The 25,077-nt window shown below is 41.0% G+C and overlaps 1 protein-coding gene across 4 annotated transcripts in view; it reads left to right on the top strand.

Moving 5' to 3' along the window:
- Nucleotides 1–20,910, top strand: part of TPD52L1 (TPD52 like 1) — a 92,375-nt gene extending 71,465 nt beyond the window's left edge. The window contains exons 4-8 of one of the 4 annotated variants that reach the window (XM_032407944.1): nt 7,447–7,548; nt 10,660–10,674; nt 12,286–12,324; nt 15,545–15,605; nt 20,278–20,910. In XM_032407944.1, the coding sequence (XP_032263835.1) occupies nt 7,447–7,548; nt 10,660–10,674; nt 12,286–12,324; nt 15,545–15,605; nt 20,278–20,406 (346 nt within the window). In that variant the 3' untranslated portion in view covers nt 20,407–20,910. The remainder of the gene's footprint in view (nt 1–7,446; nt 7,549–10,659; nt 10,675–12,285; nt 12,325–15,544; nt 15,606–20,277) is intronic. The other 3 variants (XM_032407945.1, XM_032407946.1, XM_032407947.1) reach the window with 3 other exon arrangements.
- The last annotated feature ends 4,167 nt before the right edge of the window (nt 20,911–25,077 follow it).

The raw sequence follows: 25,077 nt of genomic DNA, 5'->3' as shown, positions 1-25,077 counted from the left end.
TTTACAAGTTATTCTGAATACCCAGTTAAACGGTAAGTATGAGGAGTGATGTGAAGGAAAATAGAGTGTTATGTATGAAGCAGGAGATTGAACCCTGCCTGGGGTCTCAGGGAAGGTTTTTCAAGGCAAGAGACAGATGCTTCAGCAGGCCAGGAGGGGCAGGGGGAGCCTCCTGGGAGAGGAGGAGAGAAGCCTCCCTGTCCCCCAGGAAAGCAGTCCAGTTCATTAGCGTTGTGGAGACAGCAGGCAGAAGTGGCCGGGGCTTGCACAGGGCCTCGTGGTATCTGTTAATAGAGTTACTCTTACTTCAGAGGCACTAGAAAGCCGTTCAAAGGATCATGACAGTTCATTTACCCAACAAGTCTTTACGTGTGTCAACTATTAGTCGTTATTACCCAGGAGCTAATCTAAGCCCTCGGGATGTGGGACTCAGCAAGATGGACAAAGTCCCTAGAGTGGGGACTTAGAGTGTTGAGGGAGAAAGGAGCATGAAACCCGTGACAAAGCCACCATAGGAAGAGCTGTCAGGAGTACTGTGATGAGAACAGCACAGGGTGACAGGCTAGAGGAGAGGGCAGGGGCGACTGTGACAGAGTCCCAGTGAGGGAAGTCCTATCCTAGTGCTGTCCCGGGAGGTCACTCTGAGCTGACACCCAAGTGTCAGGTGGATCCTGTCTTGTGATGATGTAGGGGAGAGCTTTGGGGCTGAGGCAAAAGTTGCTGCAAAGACCCCGAGGCCAGAAGTGGTTTTGCAGGGTAGTGAGAGGGGTGGAGGTCTGGGCCTGGGGGGCCTCCCAGACTGTGGGGAGGACTGGGGGTCTTATTCCAAGGGCTCTGGGTGCCACTGGAGGATTTGAAGCAGGAAGTAATCTGTTCCGATTCACCTTTTTAAAAAAAATCACTCTGGTTTCTTTGTGTTATACAGAATGGGGAGAGGCAGGAGCGGAGACTGGAAGATCCTTTCTGAGACTGTTGTAGTAGTCCACGTCGGTGCTGATAGTGAGGGACAGAGAGGGGACAGGATGAGGAGGCCAGGCCGGGGGGATTTCCCAGAGGTTTGGGGGTGGGAGAGGAGGCAAATAGAGGGATCAAACGTGACTGTCGGATCTTTGACGGGGCAGCCAGTTGAGCACTGGGACTGTGTACAGCAGTGGGCATTACATGCATCACGGCTAAGCCCGTGGGCTCTGGACTCCAGTTGCTTGGATTGAAATCTAGGTCCCCAGCATCGGTGAGATGAGATCCTATTAGTACCTATCTCATAGGTAGTGAGGATTCGATGAGTTAATATTTGTAAAGCAGGCAGAATGGTATCTGATACGTTGTAGGCCTGTTTGCTGTTCTAGAAAACAAGTCTGGTGGGGAGACCCAAGAATTCTGTTTTGGTGACAAACAGGTTTCTATGTCGAGAGGGCCACTCGGAGGAAGAGTTAGGGATGGAAATAAACATGGGGAGTTATCTGCATATTGATGTCATTGAAAGCTACAGGACTACACGAGAGTTCTTCAGACACTGTTTAATAAATGTGGATGATCATGGACTCCTCGCTCTTTTAGGAGTGATGTGAGCCTGCCTTTGTAAGGAAGAATCAATCCTTTCCTAAGAGGGAGGCCTAAGTATATCAGTAACATAATCTCAGGAGCGCACCTTTCTCCCACCCTCTTTTCTTGGCTGCCGAGGTGGGGGTGGGGAAAGGTCTTAATCACATGGTGGTGGTGGTGGGGCTTGGTTACAGAATCTGTTTTCCCCTTGAATTAATTAAATCCCTGCTGTTAGTGCCATGGTACCCATTCTAGGACAAGATCTATGCCTCATAGGATGAAAATTTTGATGTGAGGGAATGAGGAGCTGGGTAGGGTTAGGTTGGGTAGAATTAAATTTCCAAAGCACTAAAAAGAATTCTAGCTGTCAGAGGATTGAAGGTAATTCCCAGAGGCAATACTTTGCATACTGATTAAGCAATCATGACCTATTTAGTTTGATTTATACTGAAAAGAAAATCTATGATATGTTAATGAAGGATCTTGGCATATTTTAGCCTGCGGTAGGATTCAAGTAGGAATAGGACTGAATGAGTAGAAGTAATTGCACAGCATACTGAAATTATCCCCTTTATGGAAAGATAACCATACAGTAGCAGGTCAAAAGATCATCTGTATTTGGGGTTTGTTGTTGCTGTTGTTTTTGTCATAGTTTTGTCTTGCTTTGATTTGAGAGACTTTAAGAACACACACCAAAATTCCTACCACCTCCTTTTTTTGTTGTTGTCTTAAGGGGTTTTGTTGTTGTTTGTTCTCTGCTGCTTTTTTTGTGTTGTCTTTGGGCTTTAAAGAGGCATGGGGGAGGTGGGAGGCTTTGGTGTGTTAGAGGTAGGGAGGCCACAGGAGGAGAAATTGAATCTCTTCTGTAGGTAGAAGAAGTAGGAATTCAGAAATGCAGCGTTCTCATGGGCTATTCAAACTGATAGGCTTCATTTTAGTAAGTGTTGAGGCTTCGGTAACCCATGACATTTCTCCACTCATAAACCCCTCTAAGCTGCACTACAGACCAAGTGGTAGGTCTGCCAAGGGGAGAAGGTTTTGGGAAGGAACTTAAACCTTTCCATCCCTTTGCAACAGTTAATAACTTCATCCTTATAAAGAGTAAAATGCAGCATTAAAAAATGCGCGGTGGTTGAACATTGAAGTTTCGTTTGTGATTTATTTACTCTTTGATTTTGTGCTTCTAAGACTTCCAAAGCATTATAGTCAGTAATGACAGTTACCTCTTCTTTTATGAGGAGCGCACTGTGGCACCGGTTGAGTTGGGAAGTGCCAGTGAAGATTAAAGACCTAGTTTCAAAAGACACACATAGTCGATCTCTCAGACAGCTGTTTATTCTGCTTACCTTTTGCCTTTCATCTTATCACACAAAGCAGGAAGTAGGCTCTTCTTTTCCAGGTTCAAGTGATAAATCTCTTTTGGTAACATGTTTAAGGAACCTGCGGAAGAAAATAAGCCTAAATACTTCTGTGTCTTTGGTGAAATGCTGCATGGGCAACTGTTAAAATAATAATCTTCTTAAAATCCCGTAACAGAAAATGTATTTGTGCTATACAATATCTTCTTGTCAAAAGACTTAGAATTTTTAATTCTTTTATTTGTGTGTAAAAAAAAATGCTTTAAGTCAAAACGTTTTAGAAGATATACTTTCTCCTTTTGATTATTGACACTACTTTCAAATCAGTAAGACATGACAAGGTGAACTGCATGAAAAGTCAATAGAATGCCTTTTATTTGGTTTGCAGAGAACCTTACTTCTCCCTACTTAAGATCCCCTTGTCAGTGTGCCGGCCAAACAGTTCAACTGTTCTGGCCAGTAAATGTTAAACATTCCTTAAAAAAGATGTAGCTTAGGGGCGCCTGGTGGCTCAATTGGTTAAGCGTCCAACTCTTGGTCTTGGCTCAGGCCCTGATCTCAGGGTCATGAGATCAAGCCCCACATTGGGCTCCCTGCTCAGCAGGGAGTCTGCTTGAGATTCTCTCTCCTTTTCCCTCTGCCCCCCTGCTCGTTCTCTCTCTCAAAATAAATAAATAAATCTTAAAAAAAAAAAAAAAAGAAAAGAAAAAGATGTGGCATATATATATGTATACCCAATGGAATAACATTCAGCCATGACAAAGAAGGAAATCTTGCCTTTGGACAACATGGACAAATCTCAAGGGCATTATGCTAAGTGAAATAAGTCAGAGAAGGACAGATACTGCATGGTATCACTCACATATGGAATCTAAAAAAATTTTTTTAGAAAGAAGTCAAATTCTTAGAAGCAGAGAGTAGAAGGGTAGTTGCTAGGGGCAGTGGAGTAGCGGAAAAAGGGGACGGTTGGTAAATGCAAACTTCCAGTTATAAGATGAATAAAAGTCTGAGGATCAAATGTATAACAGTGACTCTAGTTAATACCTGTATTGTATAATTGAAGTTTGCAAAGGGAGTAGGACTTAAATGTTCTCACCAAAATATATATAAAAACATGCGAGGTGATGGATGTGTTAATTAAGTGGGAGGAATTCTTTCACAATGTATATGTATATCAAATCATTACGATGTACACTTTAGATATCTTACAGTTTTGTCATTCGTACCTCAGTAGAGCTGAAAAAAAAAGGCTATCCATTCCAGCCAAACGATCTCTGAAAAGTAAAGCCTGTGTTCCCATTGACTTTCAATGAAAAGTAGAAAGTTTACTACGCCCTAAATTAAAAAACTCTCCCAATAACAAGTCTTCAATGAGTTAATGCATATAAATATGCAGTAAGTGTGAGCTACGATTTGCTTGGTTACACTTCTACCAAAAAAAAAAAATGGTTCAGCCCTGGACCAGATTCCAGCCTTGTTGGGACCCACAGGCTCCTACACAAAGCTACTGTTTGCTGGAATCACTTTGGAGACCCCGAAGACAAATTGCCCTTGCCTCGAGGGCAGGCTTCCGTGGCCCTCCTCCAGAGTCGGGAGCCGCACACTGCAAAGTCCTGACTCTCTTCTATCGCTGAAGTCTGGCAGTCAGCCTGGACTCTATTTCCTTCCTCTGGCCTCCTGTGGCTCTTGCTCTGGGGTATTCAGGCCCCGGGGACACGGGGGTGATGAACGAGATGCAGGCCCTGCCCTCAGGAAGTATAGGCAGGTCACAGAGGCAGACTGGAAAACCGTAATTGCAACAGAGTGAAAAATGTGTTTGGAAAGAGCTGTGCAAAGTGCATCACAGGAACACAGAGGAAAGGCACATAACACAGACTTCTGGGAGCATCTGCTCCCATCTTTCTGCCTCCCAGTGCACAAATAACGGCAAGCTGAGGGTCCCATAACATTTTGACGTTTATTTCAGGAGAATGTAGTTGTCTCCTGTTTCATCAAGGATGTAACTCAGCAATGGTGTAACTTTATATTTAGTTTGAGAGACATCATCTAAAATGCTAAATTACCATTTCCATTTAAATTACAAGGTTGTCAAGTCAATCAGAAGGTTGGTGTTTACATTATTTTTCATTATTTCAATATTATTGAATGTAATTTTAGGAGTTTCAGGAGTACGGACTGTGTACTGAATTCCATGGCACAATAAAGGGAATAAGATGTAAATGCAATGACATCCTTCAGGGTTTTCAGTGGCCTGACAGGAGGGTCTTTTTTCAAGATGTGGGCGCCTTGCCTCTAGATAGGGATGTGTATGACTTCATTCAGTTTTAAGATTGAGCCCAATTAGAATGCAGTGTAAGCTTACAGGGTCTTGCGGTACACAGCTCCGGGGGGACCCTTCGCTTACACTGTGATGTGAGTAGTGCTTCTTAGAGCTTTTAAGTGCTCTGAGCCCCATGGCCTATTTCTCACGGGATCCCCGGTTACTTTGTTCTGGGAAACCATTTCTTCCCATATCACCCTCTCTCATTGCCCCCTTCCCCCTAAATCTCTTTCCCTCAATTACTGGTCTCTATGTAATGTATGTAGGATGGCTAGTAATCGTTTTTAAGAAATGTGGTCTTTAGTCTAGGGAGGAGAGGTGTAAAAATATGGGGAAAGAGGTACATCTTAGAAGTCTTAAGATGCAGTATTATTACTTTTCTCCACAAATACTTGCACTATAGACAGCTGACCTCACTCACCTTCAAATGTCTGTCATCTCCAATGCAAGGAGACGTTCTGCAGGAAGGCAGGCACACTCATCCTAGCCCTGTCTCTGTCTTTAAAAGGTCACACAGTTCTCTGGGCCTCAGTCCCATCATCTGTAGTCTGAAGAAATTGGACTCTAGTGCCTTTCAGATTTAACGTTATGTAATTCTCATAAATAAAGAGTAAACAGTCCTAAAAATCTCTCTTCAACTCTCCTTTGAGCTCTCCAGATGGTTGATTTTAAACTTTAACATTTCACATAGGTATAGAGTTGCATTTTTCACGGTGAGGACTTAATGTCACTAATACTCCACTAAAGTAGTCCGATGCCCGTGTATACCCACCACACATTGTTCTAGAGGAGTGCGTTTGAACCATAACGTAGCTAGCTAGCACTTACTGCTTACTAGATGTACTTCTCCCTGGCTAGCTGTTTTGAAATTAAGCCATCGAATGCAGAATGTGATATACACATGCCTGTTCAAAAGTCACCTCATCTCAAAATTCGAAGCATTCTCAAATATATAAAGTTAAACTACAGGGAACAGTTCACAAGAAACAGTTACAAGCAAAAATTAAATATTTGCTGTAATTGCAAGAAATTCCTGTAGAAATGCAGGAGCAACGCAAGAAGGAATTCTCTAACTAGTCGCCCGTCCCAGCCTCACACAAAGGTCATGGATGTTGCAGGGTCTTTCTTTACTTTTCCCTTGAGCCCCCTTTCAGGCCATACAGAATCAGTGCCGGGTGGATGCTCAGTGTACTTTCTTCTCTCGCTTTTTCTTGTTCCCTTTTCTACCCATGTGTCTGCCCCGCCCCCAGAGCCCAGCTCTGTTCTGCCGACACCCACTTGGCCAAGGCCCCAGGGATCTCTGGCCCTGATCGACAGCAAAAGGTGGCTTTCACAGTCTTACTAAGGGTGCAGGCTTTGCTCTTTTTAATTTTTCAAAGTGGGGCATTTACAAAACAACAAAACCCTTTTTTTTTTCCCCCAAATATGATGGGATCGTGTGGGAGAGCAGCTGGAACAGAGGTTTTAAGGCAGGATGGGGCCTAGTATGTCCGTGGACTGGCAAGGAGGTCCTGGGGGCTGGAGCCAGGGGAGCAAGTGGGAAGAGGAGGGTGAGAGGGCCAGCTCGTGTAGGATCATCCTGAGGCCTGTTGTGTGGACTTTGACTTTTACTCCGAGTCCTCAAGGAGTCAGTCTGGTGGGAACACAGGCCGATGAACAGACAATTACTGAATTATCTTCCTAAAACTGTTTTGGAAAAAGGTCACTATATTATCTTAAGATCATGTGCCCTTCTTATTTCCAGCCATAAATATTAGAAAAATAAGCGAAATACTAGTTTGCCCTTTTCTTGTTAATTTTACCCATGAACGTAAAAGCTGAATCTTCATATTGAATATGCATTTTCTAGGTCCTGTGTTACCTCTGATGGCTAATTGTTTCCTTGCAAGTGTCTCTTCGTAGAGTTAAAACACACACTTCTTTAAGAATGACTGTACTCTGAGAGCACATCTGCTGCTTGTGATTACACATCTGACCTGCACATTACGCTTGCATATGAGTATTTTTCCTGAATTCAGATGTAACATTCTGACTTTCCCACCGATGAGTGGCAGTCAACCCATCATCCCCAGACAATGAATAGAATCACGAACTTCTGTGGATCATCTTCTTCCTAAAGCTGTTTAGAAAGGGAATTTTCAAAGTAAGGAGGGAGAAGGATGGCGAATGTTCTGTGGGCGGTCATGATGTATAAACTGTGTTTCTGTTGTTCTGTTTTACTTCTAGCTACAAGAAAACACACGAAACCCTGAGTCACGCAGGGCAGAAGGCAACCGCAGCGTTCAGCAACGTTGGGACGGCCATCAGCAAGAAGTTTGGAGACATGAGGTACTGTGGGAGAGATCCATGGGGACGCTGCTAAGCCTTTGGCCTTCTGAGGGAAGGGGAGCTTTCTCTATTGGCTGGTCTTCCTAACATACTCTTTTTTAATTGGATTAACATGTTACTCAGCTGATGATGATTGGTGACTGAGATCGACTTTTATAATGAAGAGTTTTCTGCCTGCTCATTTGCTTAGTGAGCCTGGTCCCAAACATGCCCTTTCCACTAGGACATGACCTAACAAAAATGGGAGATCCGGGTCTCCGTTAATTACTGGTAACAAGGGGCGGGGGGGGGGAATTTCAAAAGAATGCAGCATATCCTGAATTTTATTCACTAAAATTTAAACAGTAAGTTAAATATGCATTCAGTGGAATATACTCTGATAAACTATTCTAAGTTACATCTTTGTATGCATCCATCTAGGATCTTTTTCTACGCTAAAAACATACATATTTATTCTTTTAATCCAAAAAGGTACCGTGGTATATAGTCCTTGCACATTTGGGTTATTTTCAGTATTTCATTATTATATAAAGTTAGGGTAAACATAAAGATTTTGAACTGAGAACCAATTGTCCTCACTATAGGCGCCAGAAAAAACAGTGCAGTTTTTACCATTTTTATTTTTTACATTATGTTTTAGTAAGTTACCTATCTATAGAGTTGTTACTTTCATTTTTTTTTTTTTTTTTGCTTGTTTAAATACCTTTCATAGTTTATTTTGAATTTGGTGATATATTTGGGAGACTTTTCTTTATATCAATTTTATTTTTCTCTCTAGAAATCAAATTCATTTTTAAAAAAGTTTTGAAGTATACATTTTAAATGTCTTCCTTTTAAAAAAACTGCATCTAATTTCACTGGATTCTTAAACTATTTCTTTACTACCCTACAACTTTGATACCTAGAGGCAAATATTTATATTGTTGTGTTTAAGTTATTTTTGGCTTCATACATTACTGGATGGTGCCCCTGTACTATCTTCACAAGTTGGCATCCATGAGGCTAGAGTTACATGTGCATGAATCTGAATTACATTGTTTTCGTATTTATTGATAATGCGATAATGAAAAGCAACTGAAATTTTTCAGAGGCTGCATGTGATGAATAGGTAAACCTTCTGGATTATTAATTAACCCTGATTTTATTACATTTTATTATTACATTTTATTACAAATAAAATTTGTTGTCATGTCAATGGCATTAAAAATGTTTATCTAAACTAATTAAATAAATAATTTCTCAAAACAGAAAATACACTCTTACCTGCTATATCCAAGGAAATATATTTTGCCATATTTATAAAATTTGTCCTCCACATTCTTAGTTGAAACCTTCCACTGGAACACTAGAACCACCCCATGATACTAAAGTGTTCTCCAAATTTAGGAGACTTTACAAACACTGCTGAAGCCTATTTAAAGTACATATTCCAGATTCCACCTCTCCGAGATCATGCCTCAGTGGGTCTTGGGTGGAGTCTAGGAATCTGCATTTGTAACAAGCTGTTAAGTGGCTCAACGTCAGGTGGTTAGGTTATGAGGAGGCCACATGTAACTTAGCTCCCCTGTATCCAGGTGTTCTCATTTACGAAATGGGGTAAGAGAAGAGAGCCTGACATTTATTAAGCACTCAATAAATGCTAGTTTTTATCCTAAGTGACCATCTCAGTTAAAAGGTGACCCCACATAATGGAAATGAGGGAGTATACATTAACAGGAGTGCACTGTGGTATTTCATAAAGGTTTTGTTCGTTTTCCTAAGTGGAAGAAAATGAAGACCCTTTCACTTACGCAGTATGTTAACATATTCACGTTCATACACTAATTGGCTATAACATCAAGGTTGTGTTGACTTCTTTTTTTCTGTTTCAGTGTGGCTTTGTTTTAGGGTAATGAATGATCTATTTTCCAGAAGTTTCAAACTTTTCATTAATTGTTTCTCTATATAGAGGATACAATACTTTCATTATAAACTGTGGCTAAAAATACTGGAAAGTATGTCACTGGAGACTCAAATATGGTCCTGTAAAATGTTGTAGAGTTTGCAAAATTCAGACCTATATTTTTCTCAAACTAAAACATCTAACATATATATCTGAGGATCAGTCCCTGCGAAAGCAACGAGTTTTACAAAAAATTTTCAGTTTTAAATTATGCTAGAACAAGTAACGTATGTGAAAGTCACATTTGAAAATTACTTACATTCTGTATAATAAAGATTTTTAAATGCAAAAAAGTAAGTTTTTATTTTTCATTTAAATTGATTTGCCAATTTATAAAATGCTAAATTTAAAAATTGTATCACATTTTACTTTGAACTCTTTTTTAATATAAAATATCATTTTATCCTATATTCCTGTTATTTATACTATAAAATTCTTCTGTGCATTCTGGGAAAAAAATTTTGAACTTGTTCAAAAAGATTTCCAGCAAAGCTCAGATACCTCTCAGTTTTTTTTTTAAATTATTACAAGTTAATACTTACAGATTTTAAAAACTTAGAACTTGGGCCTTTTAATAAGTTAATGAAAAGCATTCTGTGAGGATTTAAATTGATGTGTTTTATAAAAACAAGTCATATTTTTCAGGCTAAGATTCTCATTTTATCCTGATTGCCGTTGACTGAGTCCCCATAGCCCCATTAGGGAACTAACCCCCTCTCTTTCTCTACCTGTAAAATAACATTGTTCACAGCTACCTAACTAAAATGCTTCCTGCAAAGGTAAAACAAGGACACATTTATGAAAGTACTCTGAAGCAATGCAAGCTCTTGGAATCGTTTTTATAATAATACTGGCATCTTCTTGGAACTTCTCAGTCATTTGTTCAAACCACGCGTGAACAGGTGGAGATGAGGCTCTTTGAAGGAAGCATAGAACTTTTATTCGAGTCCAACCATCTCTCTATAGTCATGAGAACAGTAGTTAGAAGTACAACTTATAAGAGGTTGATATAGTAATTGTTAAGACACATTAAAAAGTATACTCCCAAAGAGTAATGAATGGAGTCATGTCATCTTTGCTTTGGGGCTCTTGAGAGGGGGGACAAGGGCACTGCGGTGCTGATATGCTAACTCTGGTCCTGCTTTCTCTTTTGCTTCCCCGGGCTGCAGGTCTCACTCCATTGGGTAAGCACTGCCTCTAGGGCCCTACTGGCCCCCTTGCTGCTCCCTTCCTTCCCAGAGTACACTGCTCCCTTCACACCGTGGGTGCGCCTCAGCCAAAACACGGGGTCTCCTTTCCTGAGAGTGTTCGTGACCAGGGGGTTACAGAGTGTAGGGCTTCTGATGTGATTGAATTTATTTAAGCATCTAGTTATCTCATTTTGGAATCATTTATACCAGTTTCACTTGCTGAGCAATCTCTTAGGAATCCCTTCCTACATTCTCAATCCTTCCCGCATTGGCAGAGGTCCTCAGTATTGAAAGAAGAAAAAAAGAAAAGCAGAAATTGAGAGTTGTATGTTTTTATGAGATGTGTAAAAAGTAAAATCGAGAAACAGAAAATTGTTGTGTTTTTCTGAACGTCTTGTAACTGTTTCTTATGTGGATGGTTCACCTTCAACTTTCTGTACCTTCTGAAGTTGAAGAGGGGAAAGGTTTCCAGAAGATCATACGTTTGGAAGTGTGCAACTGTCCAGTTAAATCCTCCTTCAGCAGGAATCTTATGATATATTTTTTGAGGGGTGGATTTTTTTTCCTAAGAAAACTGCCTGTATTTAAAGAGATGAATAGATTGATAATGCTGATGAATTTCTTTTACTAATTCCTTTTTTAATGTAATTTCTGGGGAAATATTTGCCTATATTTTCTAAGTGGAGTGTCAAAGTAAGACCATAAGTACTACCTGAATTTTTTTGTCCTTTTCTTTCTGAGTTCTAGTAAAGTGCTGCCCATACTGATGACCTCAGTGGATATTGTCGGGGAAGGGTGAGGAGTTTGATCCCTTACTGTTAGCTTCTTGGGAGGAGACACAGGGATGGTGTTGGAAAGTATAATGGGGGACCACTATCCCAGGAACAGGGACCCCTTACATAGGGCTTCCTCCCTCATCCTAGCCTGATTTCTGAGTGGAACTCACAAAGGAGTAACAGGTGATCCATCAGAGGGAAGATGAGCCAGCTACCTTAGGATCAATAGAGTGAGAAGGCTGAAACTCTTAGAATTCTCAGAAATGTTGATGTATTTGTACCAGATATCCTAGAATGGATGCAGAGGTCCCTGCTCCCATGTTGGACTGTGTGGATTGTATTTGCCTGATATGTGTTTCCTTGAATGTCTTATGTGAACTACATATATTCCTCTGGACAGTTTCTCTACAACGGAACAATTAGCTTTCACCTGCCTTTGTACCTTCCTAGGTACAGCCCTTCCTCTCTTCCTGAAAGAAGAAAGAAGGGAAGGGAGTGGGAGTTGAACCTGGGGAGGATGTCCATGGGCTCCTGGGAGCACCTGGAGAAACCAGACATTCTCCTCAGATTTCCTGGCGTACCGGGAACCCACAGGACATAAAATAACACCCAACTTGGACAGTGTACTCTTCCCTTATACCCTTGAAAGCTGACCGTGGCCCATCCTACCCAATGAAAACAAATGTCATCTTGGTGGGGTGGGCAAGGAATACTTAAGACAGTTGAAATTGCTGTTTTAGAACTGTGAATAGGGAGTTTCTCATGTACTTATGTTGTGCTATCTTCTTTTTTCTTTTTTTTTTTCTTTCAATCTGCTTTTGCCCTGAAGCTACTCCATTCGCCATTCCATAAGTATGCCTGCTATGAGGTAATGTGTGTAAATTACTTTATATAATATCAATGCAGAATGTGTATGTATGAAGTATTACTTTGATAGTTACCTTGCAGAGATTTTCCCCTCCTCTTAATATGAAAAGAAATGCAGTGACCTTCCTTACTCTCTTTCCTGACAGCCTTCAGGAGAAAAGGCGGACAGTTCTGTTGAAGTAGGGTATGATGGGCTTCGGCTTCTGACCAAACACGCTGGCTTAAGTCCAGTGTCTCCTGATTTGTGTGACCTGAGACAAGTTACTTACCTAGCTCAATGTCCATTCTCTTACCTGTTGTGTCGCATAAAGTAACCTGTGTGAAGCACTTTCTTAGCGTAGGGCCTGGAGCCACCATGCCTGCAAAGGCAGAAATACGTGCCTTATTTCAGCAGAACTAAACGCAAGCCTGGGAGAAAGGTTAAATGAAGGGAATAACAGGCTGAGAGGACTGCAGTTGTAGAAAGGATATCACCAGGATTTTTTAACGTAGATGTTAAGGTGAGGTGTCTGTTAAGCAATGAAAATTACTAGCTGGATGAAAACTTCTGAGAAAGACATCCCCCACTGCGGGTTTGTGTAGCTTAGTGAGGCAGTCAGATAAAAGCACACTAATAGTAACAGGGTATCGAAGAATGAATGTCAGATTGCGGGGGGCAGGGGGTGCGTCAGGAGATGCAGATTGTAGCCCGGCTCTGCCAAGAATGAACTTTGCAGCCTTGGGAAAGTCACCTCAGTGGTATCAGTTTCATCATATTTAAAATAAGTGGCTAAAACCAGATTTACTGCTCTTCCCACTGCTCTTGCCCTGGGCTTCCGTGGTGGGGGACGCGTAGGGGGGCCATCAAGCCTCCAAGACCCTTCCCCACTTCAGTCTGAACTGTGCCTTTTCTGCCTGCTTTATAGTATGTGTTGTGCTGTGATATGTTAGAGAGGGGATTCGGTTGCTCTAAATAGTTTGAGACCACCGCAGCCAAATTCTTTCCAGGGTCATTGGTAGTTGTATGTGATCTGATTAAATCTGAGTAAACAGTTTCTCCCTGTTCTCCAGCACACATTCTAGTGTAATTGAATTAGAGGAATGTCTGTTTTATTATCCTGATGATGTTTCTTCCACACTGAGGTTATTTGGAAATTTAGCCATAGTATTTGATTTCCCTAATTTGGTGGTAAATAGGGAGCATAGATTCAAGATTGCTTAGTCCATCTTTGAATGACTTGCACCCTCAAGCATAAAAACACTCAAATTGAGTAGTGCAACCTGCAGCACTGAGCTTCTTTATTTGTAAGCTTTTTTTTAATTAACTATTTGTTTAAAGATTCTATTTACTTATTTATTTGTCAGAGAGAGAGAGAGAGCACAAGCAGGGGGAGCGGCAGGCAGAGGGAGCAGCAGGCTCTCCGCTGAGCAAGGAGCCCCATGCGGGGCTCCATCCCAGGACCTGGGATCACAACCCAAACCGAAGGCAGACACTTAACCAACTGAGCCACCCAGGCATCCCTGTTTGTCAGCTTTTAAGTGTCCAAAGAAGGGCTTGCAAAAAATGAACACGGTTTTGCTTTGTGAATCCATCTAGTGGCTTATGGGTCAAATGTAGTCCTCATGATCTTGACTGAAACTAACTTTAAAAAAAAATTTTTACTCATCTGACATATACCCATGAACCATAAGGCTGAACTGTCCGGCCACTGTGGGCTTGTGTAACTGATGGATGATAGGCCGGCGTGTGAGAGCAGGCTTGCCCTCATAAAACCCTCAGTGGCAGCAAGGTGTCAATAAATATATACCGTTGAGTCGTTCAGGTGCAAATTCACTAATATTTCATCATGAAACAGCAATATTATGGAGGATTACTCATAGGAATTTGACTCATGCTTGCGTTGTTTACAAGATGTGATGTCACAAGTGGGCTCTCTGAACTCACCATTGTTAATCCCTACAGCGTAGATGCAGATACATTTCTGACCATCTGGAGTGGCAGAGTCTCTGGAGGTGATCTCTAACAAAGCCAAACTCAGTCCAAAACATACTATGTACGTTAGTTTCCTCTTGATCGTATTAGAGCCATGCTTCATTCCACACCATACAAAGAAGCCCATCTATTATAGCCATTCTCCCTTATAAAATTCCTCTAGGCCATTCCTCCTATTTCATTTCGCCTGCACTCAAGAGAGAATAACAGGTGGCTTATCAAATATAGTAACATTCAGTTGAATTATTTGACCTGAAAATGATGGCAGTCATTGTTGCTGAATGCTGACATGGATACAAGATTTAAGGTACATTTTTAGTACCTTCTTGGTTCCTGTTTCTTTAGTTGGACCTGGGGATATCCTTTTTAATGGTAATGATGTCATGAAATCATGTCATGTGGCCAAATCCAGTCTAGGAAACCAAAAAGCACCAAATGAAGCACCTAATGCTTAAAGTAACAAGATGATGTATAGAGAGTATTTAACACAATGAATGAGTCACAAATAAATTGTTAATAGACTGCAAAACTTTTCGTTTGGTAAGAGAACAAAAGTATATCCTCTGTAGGAGGAAAAATAACATGTGCTCATAACACCATTTTGATCAAGCATTAGGCAAGTAATAGGTATATTTCAACTTAAAATAATGAAAGCATTGACTCTCAGAAACACTACTTCATGGAAAATGACAAAATGATTACTTTTTAAGGCATGGAAAAGAAAAATTTATGAACTTTTTTCCCCCTTGAGTTATTTCTGTCTTGTGTCACATTTACTGAAATAAAGAACTTTACAATTCCAAGTGGGAAAACTCTAACATGACATTCTTCAGATAGACTTTCCATTGCTTACCAAAAACAAAAAACCAAAAACCCAAGCAAAACAAAAAAAAACGAGTCCGGAAAAGGAGTGCTGTAATAGTTAATTAGCAAATGACGAATTAAGTTATCACTCCTTCGAATTCTCGGAAATGATTTCCAGGGCATCTTGGAATTATTACAGTGGTGTTATTAACAAATGCTGTCCTGTTTGTTATATGACTATTTTACTTAGAAAATTTCCATGTCAGGTTATGGTTTGTAGATCTAACCTGGCAGAAATGAAAACATACTTGAAGGCATGCTTGTCGAACCGACAGCTGGCTCTAGTGCAGAGATGATGTTTACAATTAAGAGCAGAAAGCCAGGCAGCTCGGTTGCTAAGACAGCTGGGTCTTTGGAGCTGACCTCTCTTTTTTTGTTATTTTAGGAATTCTCCTACTTTCAAATCATTTGAGGAGAGGGTTGAGACAACTGTCACAAGCCTTAAGGTACAGATGAAGTGAATTTTGTGTCATGGGGACCCGTGAATCAGGACAGCTTAGTCATTGTGGTGGTTAATTCTGAAGGCGGGACTGCCAGCATTCGGTGCAGCCAGGAAGAAAGCCTTGCACAGAGTCTGTCTTTTTCTTCACATATAAATCCGTCAGTAAAACCAGTATCGGAGAGTGTTGCTGGATCCTCACAGAGTTGTTTCCACAAACCATTCGGGGGTGATGACTTGTGAACATGAACTGGGATTTGTGTTCACATCTTTGCAGGTTGGAACTCTAGTGCTGTCCCCTCAAAAACTGGTATGTGAGAGAGGATTGCGGGTAGGATCGAGGGTATGTGAATTCTGAATTTAGAGGTTAAGTGGAGGGTCTCCAACAGCTCATAGCCCCTCTGGTTTGCACATGGGCTAGCAAAAACGAACTTGGCCCCCTGCGTTACACCGCCTCCCCTCTCCCGTCAGCTACCCAGACTTGTTTACTCCATTCCCAGACTGAGCACAGCACAGCATGATGATCACGGAGGGAAAATCAAACTGAGTCACAACGAGCATTCTTTTGTAATAACGCATTTGATCCCCAGCTTTAAACTGAAAATATGCCTGTGTCATGGGAGGTGTTAAAAAAAATTTCATTGACTTTATCATTTGAGTGTAGATGAATTCATCTACAGAGGAAGAAAGCACAAATAAAATCAGTCTAGTCTCAAAATGAGACTTTCAAAACATGAAAAATCATTGAAACAACTAAGATTATGTTTTTAAAGATACCAGCTAAACAGTGATTTAAATAGTCTTGATATTCTTATCGATATTTAGTAGACAGTCCATTTCTGTATTTCCCTGTCTGGGAAAATGAAGAATGCAGGGGATCTTTAAGCAGATCAAAGCAGGCGTGTGCACATGCTGATCATCCAGCTGCTTCTGAATCCTCTGCCACCATGCGCTGCCTGATCCGTCTGTGAGAGTGTAAGGTATTCCTCACTAGAGCTCCTGCATGCTCTGATTGTGACTTGGAGAGTCTTTCCTCTTAGGGGAGGCTCTTTCACAGTCTCCTGCTTCTGCTTTATCGGCCTGGGATTAGATGTTTAAGGCCCAAGAATGAGATTATTACTCAGCATTTCCCAGGCCTTGCTTTCACTTACCAGCACTTTGTAGTCGTGCGATTCCATGACCCTGCTTGTCAACATCATTGCTTATTGAGTATCTGGGGACCCGTAGGAGCCATTGAATTGCCCCCATGTGTAGGGAAAGCTTTGATAAGGAGGGACGTGCAGTGCCTGGAACATTTCTCTTGCTAGAATATCAGGTTTCAAAACTAAGGGTTCAGAAAATCCTAGGAGTTAGTTTCTCAGCATTTGGTTCCCAGCCTTAGATAGTGGAAGGAGGATGGATTCTGTTGCTTGTTAGACCAGTTCTGACATAGGAGGAGTTGTACTTTTTAGGTTCTCTTTAGAAGAAGGAAATACGAAGAAGCAAAAGAAGAATAAACAACAACCTATTTCCCTTTGCTTTTAGGAAGCTCTGGTAAGCTCACAGCTCACATATGATTTAAGTGTTTGATCCACAGTCTGAGCTTCTCACTTCTCTCACTTTACTGGGATGGAAGGTGTAGAGCCTGCCTCCTCCTTCAGACGTGCACAAAACTAACTCAGCCGGGCAGATCCTAGCCTGTGTCAAGACTTCCTGAAAGTGGGTTCTGTGTCTGCATGATTGTCCCCGGGGTTTAACATGACTCACATCCCACCCACCTCCTATGTCACAGCCGATGCCTACTTCCTCTTTTTCTGCCCACCCAGGCAGTGGAGAATAAATAGCTAATAATTGTGCTTTGTATAAAACTCCCCACTCACTCAGTCATTGCAAGTTCCTCATTCTTTTTTTTTTTCTCCAGACTAAATAATAGATGTTTAACCCTTCTTTATGTAGTTTATTTGCCGCATAGTTCTGTGTTCTAAATTTTCTCCAAAATTTCTATAACGTTCTTCAATTATGGATCCTGGGGCTGTTTCCGGCTGACTCACAAATCAGTTAAGGATGAATCAGTAAGGAAATGCCTCACAGGTCTCTGCTATGGTTCTCCTCACACATACTGCTTTAAGCTTGATTTTTAAAACATCGCTCAAATGGAATCCTGTTCATATTTGTGTTATATGAGAAATAATGTTCTGCTGGGAAAGGAGGTCCGTTCTTACCATCTGTCACACACCATGTGGCATTTATACTGATTGTTCTTCCTTTATACCCAGTTCTGTAACAGCTTGGTTTTCCATGTCATCACCATTATATAAAATTTAGTCCTGTTTGCCTAGATCCTTGGAATACATCACTCTCTCACCTGATGACATCTCAGCTGGTTTCACCTATAAACTCCATGAACGCACTTTCTATTTCCTCTAAAACAAACAAGCAAGCACAGCTCCGATGAAACCATATTTGTTACGTTCCACCATGTTCCACCAGGGAATCATGAACAACTACATCCCTTCCAACCATTCTGATCATTTAACCTTCCAATCATTCTTCGAACCATGTCAAGCAGACCATATTTTTAGTGCACCTCTTTTTGATGAATACTTTGCATGGCTTTATTTAAAACCTTAAGAAAAAGACAAGATATACTTATTACTTCTTTGTGTCTTCTCAACCAGCCATATTATTATGAGAGATTACGCAGCCCAACTCAATAATTCAAATAGAATTTTATGCAAACAACAATTATAGTTTTGGGGATAAAGTGACAAATGCTTGGATGAGCCATTATGAAGGAAAGGGTCCAGGAGAGTTTTATTGTTCACATCTTTGCTGACGCAACTCCTCACCTAAATAATCGCTGTGTACAGTCATTCAACCCACGTGGTTAGGAAACGCCTTTATTCCACTCAACCGTCTTGGTTAGAAAACCCCTTCATTGCACTCCCTTTTTTTGCCAAATTGCTTTATTTTAAAACGATTCCCACCTTTTTCTATTTTGATTTGAGAAAAATCAAGAACTAGGAGAAGAGAAAGCAACAAAGCCCCAAAGAAAACATCAGTAATTGGTATTCACTTGATTCAAAACTGTGTGTGACTTCTGTTGCAAAACAGACTGCAGATACAATAAAGAGGAGAATGGGAACTCTTAATAGAGTAGATTACATTGAATTAATCTTGTTTCTCTCCAGAAAGACATAAACATAGTGAAAAATCACATAGTTGGAAGCAACCCCTGCTTCTTCCCAGTGCTGAGATGACACAGAGTCGGGGAGGAATCAGTGCTCAGTGCCAGAGGTCTGCAAATTAAGGCCTGTGGGCTAAATCCAGCTGGTTGCCTATTTTTTGAATGGCCTGTAAGCTAAGAATGGTTTTTATATTTTTTAATGGTTGAAAAAAATCAAAGGAAGAATGCTGTTTTGTGACGTGTTAAAATTAAATTACATGAAATCCACATTTCAGTGTCCATACACAGTCTTCTGTAAACACAGCCATGCTCATTCACTTATGTGTTGTTTTTGGCTGCTTTGTACAATGGTTGATTTGAGTATTTGTGACAGTGACTATGTGATTCCTAAGCTTAAAATATGTGTTATCGGTCACTTTCCAGAATGAGTTTCCTGACCCCAAGCAGAGTGGAAAATTTGACTTAGGAATTCAATCTAAAGAGGCAGAGGATTTTAGTGACAGCTGGAGAAAAGTGTATGCTTGTTTTGGAATGTTAGACTGGTTTTGGAACCTGGTTACCTTTTGTAAAGGGCAGACCAGGCAGTGAGTGGATACATTCCGCAGCGTGGCTTACGTTCCTCTGAGTGATCACTTTGGTGGCAGTGAGGAGTAGACAGCATTTTGGGAATAGCAACATTTTCTATTCTGTACCTTTCTTTTCCTCAGCGTGTTTTTCCATACTGTTAGTGGTTAAAGGAAAACCAGTGCGACAATTAATAAGACTTGTATTAAACATTAAATATTCTTTTGAAGGACTTTTTAATACGGAATTTTTCAAAACATTTTACCCATATTTCTTCATATATTTCTTATTAATTGATTTCTTCCTGATTTTGTTCTTATTACCAATAACAAGTACACAAAAAGGGAGCCTCCTAAAGCATCATAACTTTGCATTTCAAGGGCTAGCCCTCCTTGAGGGGCAACTGCCTAGAAAGATGTGAAGTGGGCAGTGCTTAAGATCTGAGTCCTGTCTGCCTCTCAGAACAGAGACCAGAAAGCATGTTCAGTGGAGCTCCTCATCCTTTTTAAAAGCCATTTGTCAGGGATCCAGGTAGCCTTTCTAAGTCCCAGTAGGAAACCTAAATTGGGGTCACTTAAAGATGTTTATACACTTTTTAAGTTGAGGGAATTTATCTAAAATCCAGTTCTGTTTCAATTACATCTGTTCTCAGGGTGATGTGTAGACAAATCCACAGATCTGGATATGCTCCTGAAGGGGTTGAGATTTTTAGATGTCAGAAGGCATAAAGAGAGCATTGCTAAAATTGTACAGAATTGAAGTTTTGGATCCTCTCCCAGATCCCAAGTATGAATGGCATTCTAGCACTCTGCTAAAGGAAACTAACTTCTCTACACCCTTTACGTTCCCTTTCAAGAAAAAAACTATTTCTGAACTCGAGAGTAGTCCGTTTTTACACAAACATTGCAGACCTGATGAACTAACTACGTTTGCATCTCTGACCTTTCAGACGAAAGTAGGCGGGGCGAACCACGGCGGAGGCAGCTTCGAAGAGGTGCTGAGCTCCACGGTGCAAGCCAGCGCGCAGAGCTCGGGGGGCGGGCCCCGGCGGGCCGAGGAGGAGGAGCTGCAGTGCTAGGGCAGCCCCCTGCAGCCGCCCCGAGCCCCGGCCCCGCCCAGCCGACCAAAATCGCGCTGGGAAAAACCCAGGCCTTGACCTTGTTCTTCAAATGGCCTCTCCGCGGAGTTTAATAAAATGATTTCCATTTTGTATTTGTGTTAATGATGGACCACGTGACCGTCACATTCAGTATTCGTAGACTGTCGTAATTTAAAATGTCCCCTCTTGAGCAGGTACAAAATTGATCATAACCCTTGTCTTTGTGTAATTCAGCTTATTGTAGCTATTAATGATCGGCTTTGGTTTTCCCTTGGACTCCTTTATGATGTGCATGTCTTTAAAGGCTGAGAGTGGTGAACACCCCCTTCCAGGTCAGTCAGGTGGGCGGGATAGAGTTTTTTCTGACCTTCTCCAGCAACAGGATGGGTTCACTGCAAATTTCATCAAACTGCTTGCCATCGCCCTCACTTGCATCAATTATGTATGTTTGTTTAAGCAATTAAAATAATTGGTTTTAATGAAGACTTTGAATTCTTAATTTCTTTACGTCTTCAGGGCAGGTAATGACTTTAAAAGATGGTAGCTATGAATCTGCAGATGCTTTTTTTTTTTTTTTTTTTTTTTAAGATTTTATTAGAGAGCACGAGCAGGGGGGAGAGGCAGAAGGAGAGGGAGAAACAGACTCCCCGCTGAACAGGGAGCCCGAAGCCAAACGGGGCTCCCGCCACTCTGCGATGCTATTTTAAATCAACGTCTACTGCTAATTTGGTGAACATAAGAGGATGTGTAAGTAATTATAACCTCAGCGACCCTACCAATTCTAAAATTCTCTCTAATCCACATAGAGTAGCAAACTCAGGTAAGGGAGACCTGAAAGGGGGTGGCCAGAAAATGGGAGAAACAGTTCTGCTTCCCCTTCCATTTTGCAAATTGCTCACATGAATGAAAAAAGCATCATATTAATACAATCAGGTTTCTGCAGGAATTTTTACCTTCCACATCATATGCTTCTCTTTTCTTCTAAATGGGACCTATACATTTGTTACTAGGTAGCACACACACATCCTATAGATGCAATTTTTAAGTGAACACAGAATTGACCTATTAACTTAAAAAAGCACCGTTTAATATATATATTATTCATGCAATATATATTATTTATTCATTTTTTAATTTACTTAGATAGAAATATATATATTTCTTTTTATTTTTTGATGTAGTGTTCCATGATTCATTGTTTGCGTGTAACACTCAGTGCTCCATTCAGTACGTGCCCTCCTTAATACCCATCACCAGGCTAACCCAACCCTCCCCCCCTCCCCTCTAGAGCCCTGTTTGTTTCTCAGAGTCCAGTCTCTCATGGTTTGTCTCCCCTTCCGATTTCCCCCCCTTCATTTTGGGAAATACAGATATTTCTACATAAAATATATGTATTTTTTATATATATATATATACACACACATATATATACATATATATATACATATATGGCGTAGTGAAATAAAGCCAGTCTGAAAAATTCTATTCAAATTAATGGAGCAGGACAATCCACACATCTAACTGAAAATCAAGCTGGTTCAAAGCCACATAATCTCTGAGGCTTGCAGTCTTAGCAGAGATAGGTATGGGGCTATAATCTTGAACCAGCGTGGACAATGAAGCCCTGCCAGTAGGATCATTGGCATTCTCTCTAACTTAACCTTCCAGCATGTTGGTTGAAGCCAAACTCTGTCCAGCTGGCTTGTAATTTGCTCACCCACCGCTGCATGTGGCTGTCAATCTCTGTGCTCAATTTGCAGTTGCCTGGTGTGTTTGAAATGGTCACCTTTTATAAACTCACTTCTTGACCGCATTCTTTTTGACTGCACTCAGCAAACTGCACCGTATTAGAAAAAGCAGAGTTACGGTGCTATACACAATATCTTCATTCACCAACCGATTTCTGCACAGATAAGTCTCAGCCTTACGTATGACCTGAAAACATAGTATTAACAGTGACTAGAAAAACAATCAAGATAATTAGTGTTCATGTCTCAAAGCTTCAAATACATTTTAGCCTCTTATTTTAAACCATTCTTCAAAACTTTGAATTTCATCAGTTTTATAAAAACTATATTCATATCAGCTCTATTAATTGAAAGGTTTTTATGATTATATTCACTCTGATCTGGGAGTGAGATAAGGGACCATGACATGAGTAGGCTTTCATTTCGTCAAACGATATGTGAAGAAGTCACATTACTGGGGCGCCTGGGTGGCTCAGTCGTTAAGCGTCTGCCTTTGGCTCAGGTCCTGGGATCAAGCCCCGCATCGGGCTCCCTGCTCGGCGGGGAGCCTGCTTCTCTCTCTTCCACTCCCCCTGCTTATGTTCCCTCTCTCGCTGTGTCTCTCTCCATCAAATAAATAAATCTTTAAAAAAAAAAAGTCTCATTACTCCAGTCGTTGGTAGGTGGGTAGTCAGCATAGACGTTTCATTTCCTCACGGCCTAATCACTCAAGAGGTGCCTGTTTCTCCCTTACTTTGTGCCTGTGCAAGCTCCTCCTGACTTAATTTTACCCTGGGTTTCCTTATTATGTCGAGTGGGGCTCAGTTCACACGCAGTAGTACTGTCTCCACAAGTGCTAAAAGGTATTTGCACGCCATGGGCTTAACCATTCACTAAAAAAATCAAAATGACTTCAGGTCAACACCATGTATACAAAATTAATATCACAACCCCGATAACCTCGAATTCCAATGTGAATTGTGATTACAAAATAAACTGGCTTTTTTAAAGTAAGCAGTTCTGTAATGTAACCATTTGCTACTTTTTAAATACCGTTGCTTGATGGAAAATACTCATAGATTTACGCTACAACTTTATCTTACAACTCACATCTCATGAAAACTATGACTGTTGTAAGTCATGTCAGCAAAGCAACCTGCCTCTTACTCTGAACTAAACATTTTCTTACAAAGCTGTTCTTGAACCGTAGACAACAAAACAAACTACATGCTTTATTACAGAACATCTCGACAAACCACGCCATTCACAGTGGTCAACGCGAAGAAAACACCGGAAGTCTAACCTGCGGCTCTGTCACTATTCATTGTTCCAGACTTACCTGTCGGGGCCTGAAAGCTGTTGCACTTCACTGCAAAATGATGCATAAGGTGGTTGTGAACTTGAACCACAACACCCCCTCTCACTTAGTATCAAATTGGAGGGTGGGCGGGTGCGGGAAAGGGCAATGGCCCTAGGGTGAAAAAGTGATTTCAACATGAAATGTAAAAAAATGACTTCAAACCTGGTGTTCAGATATAATTTCAAACTATAGTATTTGGCAACATCTTATGGTTGCTTGGTAATCTCTAAGAATGGTAAAATTCTTTACATGTCTACCTGACTTTTAGTTCATACCATAAAGACTATGTATCAAGGCAATTCAAAAATAAGATACTCGTAAGTCTCCCACAGGAATCATCCCAACCCCACTTTGAATATGAAGACTGGCAAACTACTTAAATAAAACTGCTGGGCACAGAGGATGCTTTTCCACCTGGCACTTCATCAGTCATTTATCACAGAGTGATAATGTGCCACCAGACTGAGATGAACAGGTTGGACGTTCTGTTAGAATTGACATTTTTCGAATAGAAGGGCATTGAGACTTACGTAACAGCTGGTGAAATGCCAGTCCACAAGGCAGAAACAAGGAACTTTAAAAAAAAAAAAAAACCCACCCCCCACCCCACCCCAGTCAGCTCCCCCACCTGAGCTGTGTCCCCTCCATCTACCCCTGCAGCCCTGCCTTTCCACCCCCCCTTTTGAGTGGGGTAGTCTCTCTTCTTCATTGCAAGGAGGTAATGCATTCTTTTTTGTTGAGTTCAACCCAATAATAATGTTTTGCACCACATCATAAATAGGGTTTGTTATTCAGAAGATCAATTCAGGCAAGTAGCAAGTATCTTCCAGGAGAAAAAAAAATCTTTTAAATGATAATGCTCGAATATTTGTAGACTTGGCTGGTGAATTCGATAGCTTTTTCTATTGATTCTTTTTCTATTGATCTTCACTGCGTTATTAAATAGGATTTAGAGCACCATTACATTTTCTTTCCCTTCTTAAACCTATTACCCCAGTAAGGAAGATTTAGAACTAAGTGTGAACTTGGTAGGTAGATGGAAAACTGAGACGATGACCAGTAGGTGACCAGTAGTATTAAGTCTGACCCAGTAGAGGCTCCCTAGTCTATGAATTAATGAAAATTACAGCAGGCAAAACATCCCAAGTAAAGCTTCAGGGCCACAGAAAATCTTCTGGTTATAAATATTTGAATTTTTATCTGCAATTATTTTATGGGTGTATGTTCATGCCAGGAGAAAAAAAAATCCAAAATCCTGATAAGATGCAACAGTATGTTGAAGCCAAGCAGCATTGCTCTTTTCAGTGCAGAGTAGCTATATGTACACGTGTGTTGCTTCTGAAGAGATCATGCACTTTGCTTCCGGCAGATTGGGTATCCATGGATACTGCAAAGAGTTTCCAAAGAAACGCTGCCTAGAATATTCTCACCACGCCAGATTAGCAGGCCCTCACATGGAAACTGACACTTGAATTAAAGGGATAGGCATCATTGCTTCACACCAAAATACTGGGCAGGTTTGCATGGATAGTCTTCTTTGCCTCACCGTTCCGTGGTTGTGCA

Source organism: Phoca vitulina, unplaced genomic scaffold (genome assembly GCF_004348235.1).
Source record: "Phoca vitulina isolate PV1807 unplaced genomic scaffold, GSC_HSeal_1.0 scaffold9, whole genome shotgun sequence".
Lineage (NCBI taxonomy): Eukaryota > Metazoa > Chordata > Mammalia > Carnivora > Phocidae > Phoca > Phoca vitulina.
This window is presented reverse-complemented; position numbering and strand designations above follow the sequence as displayed.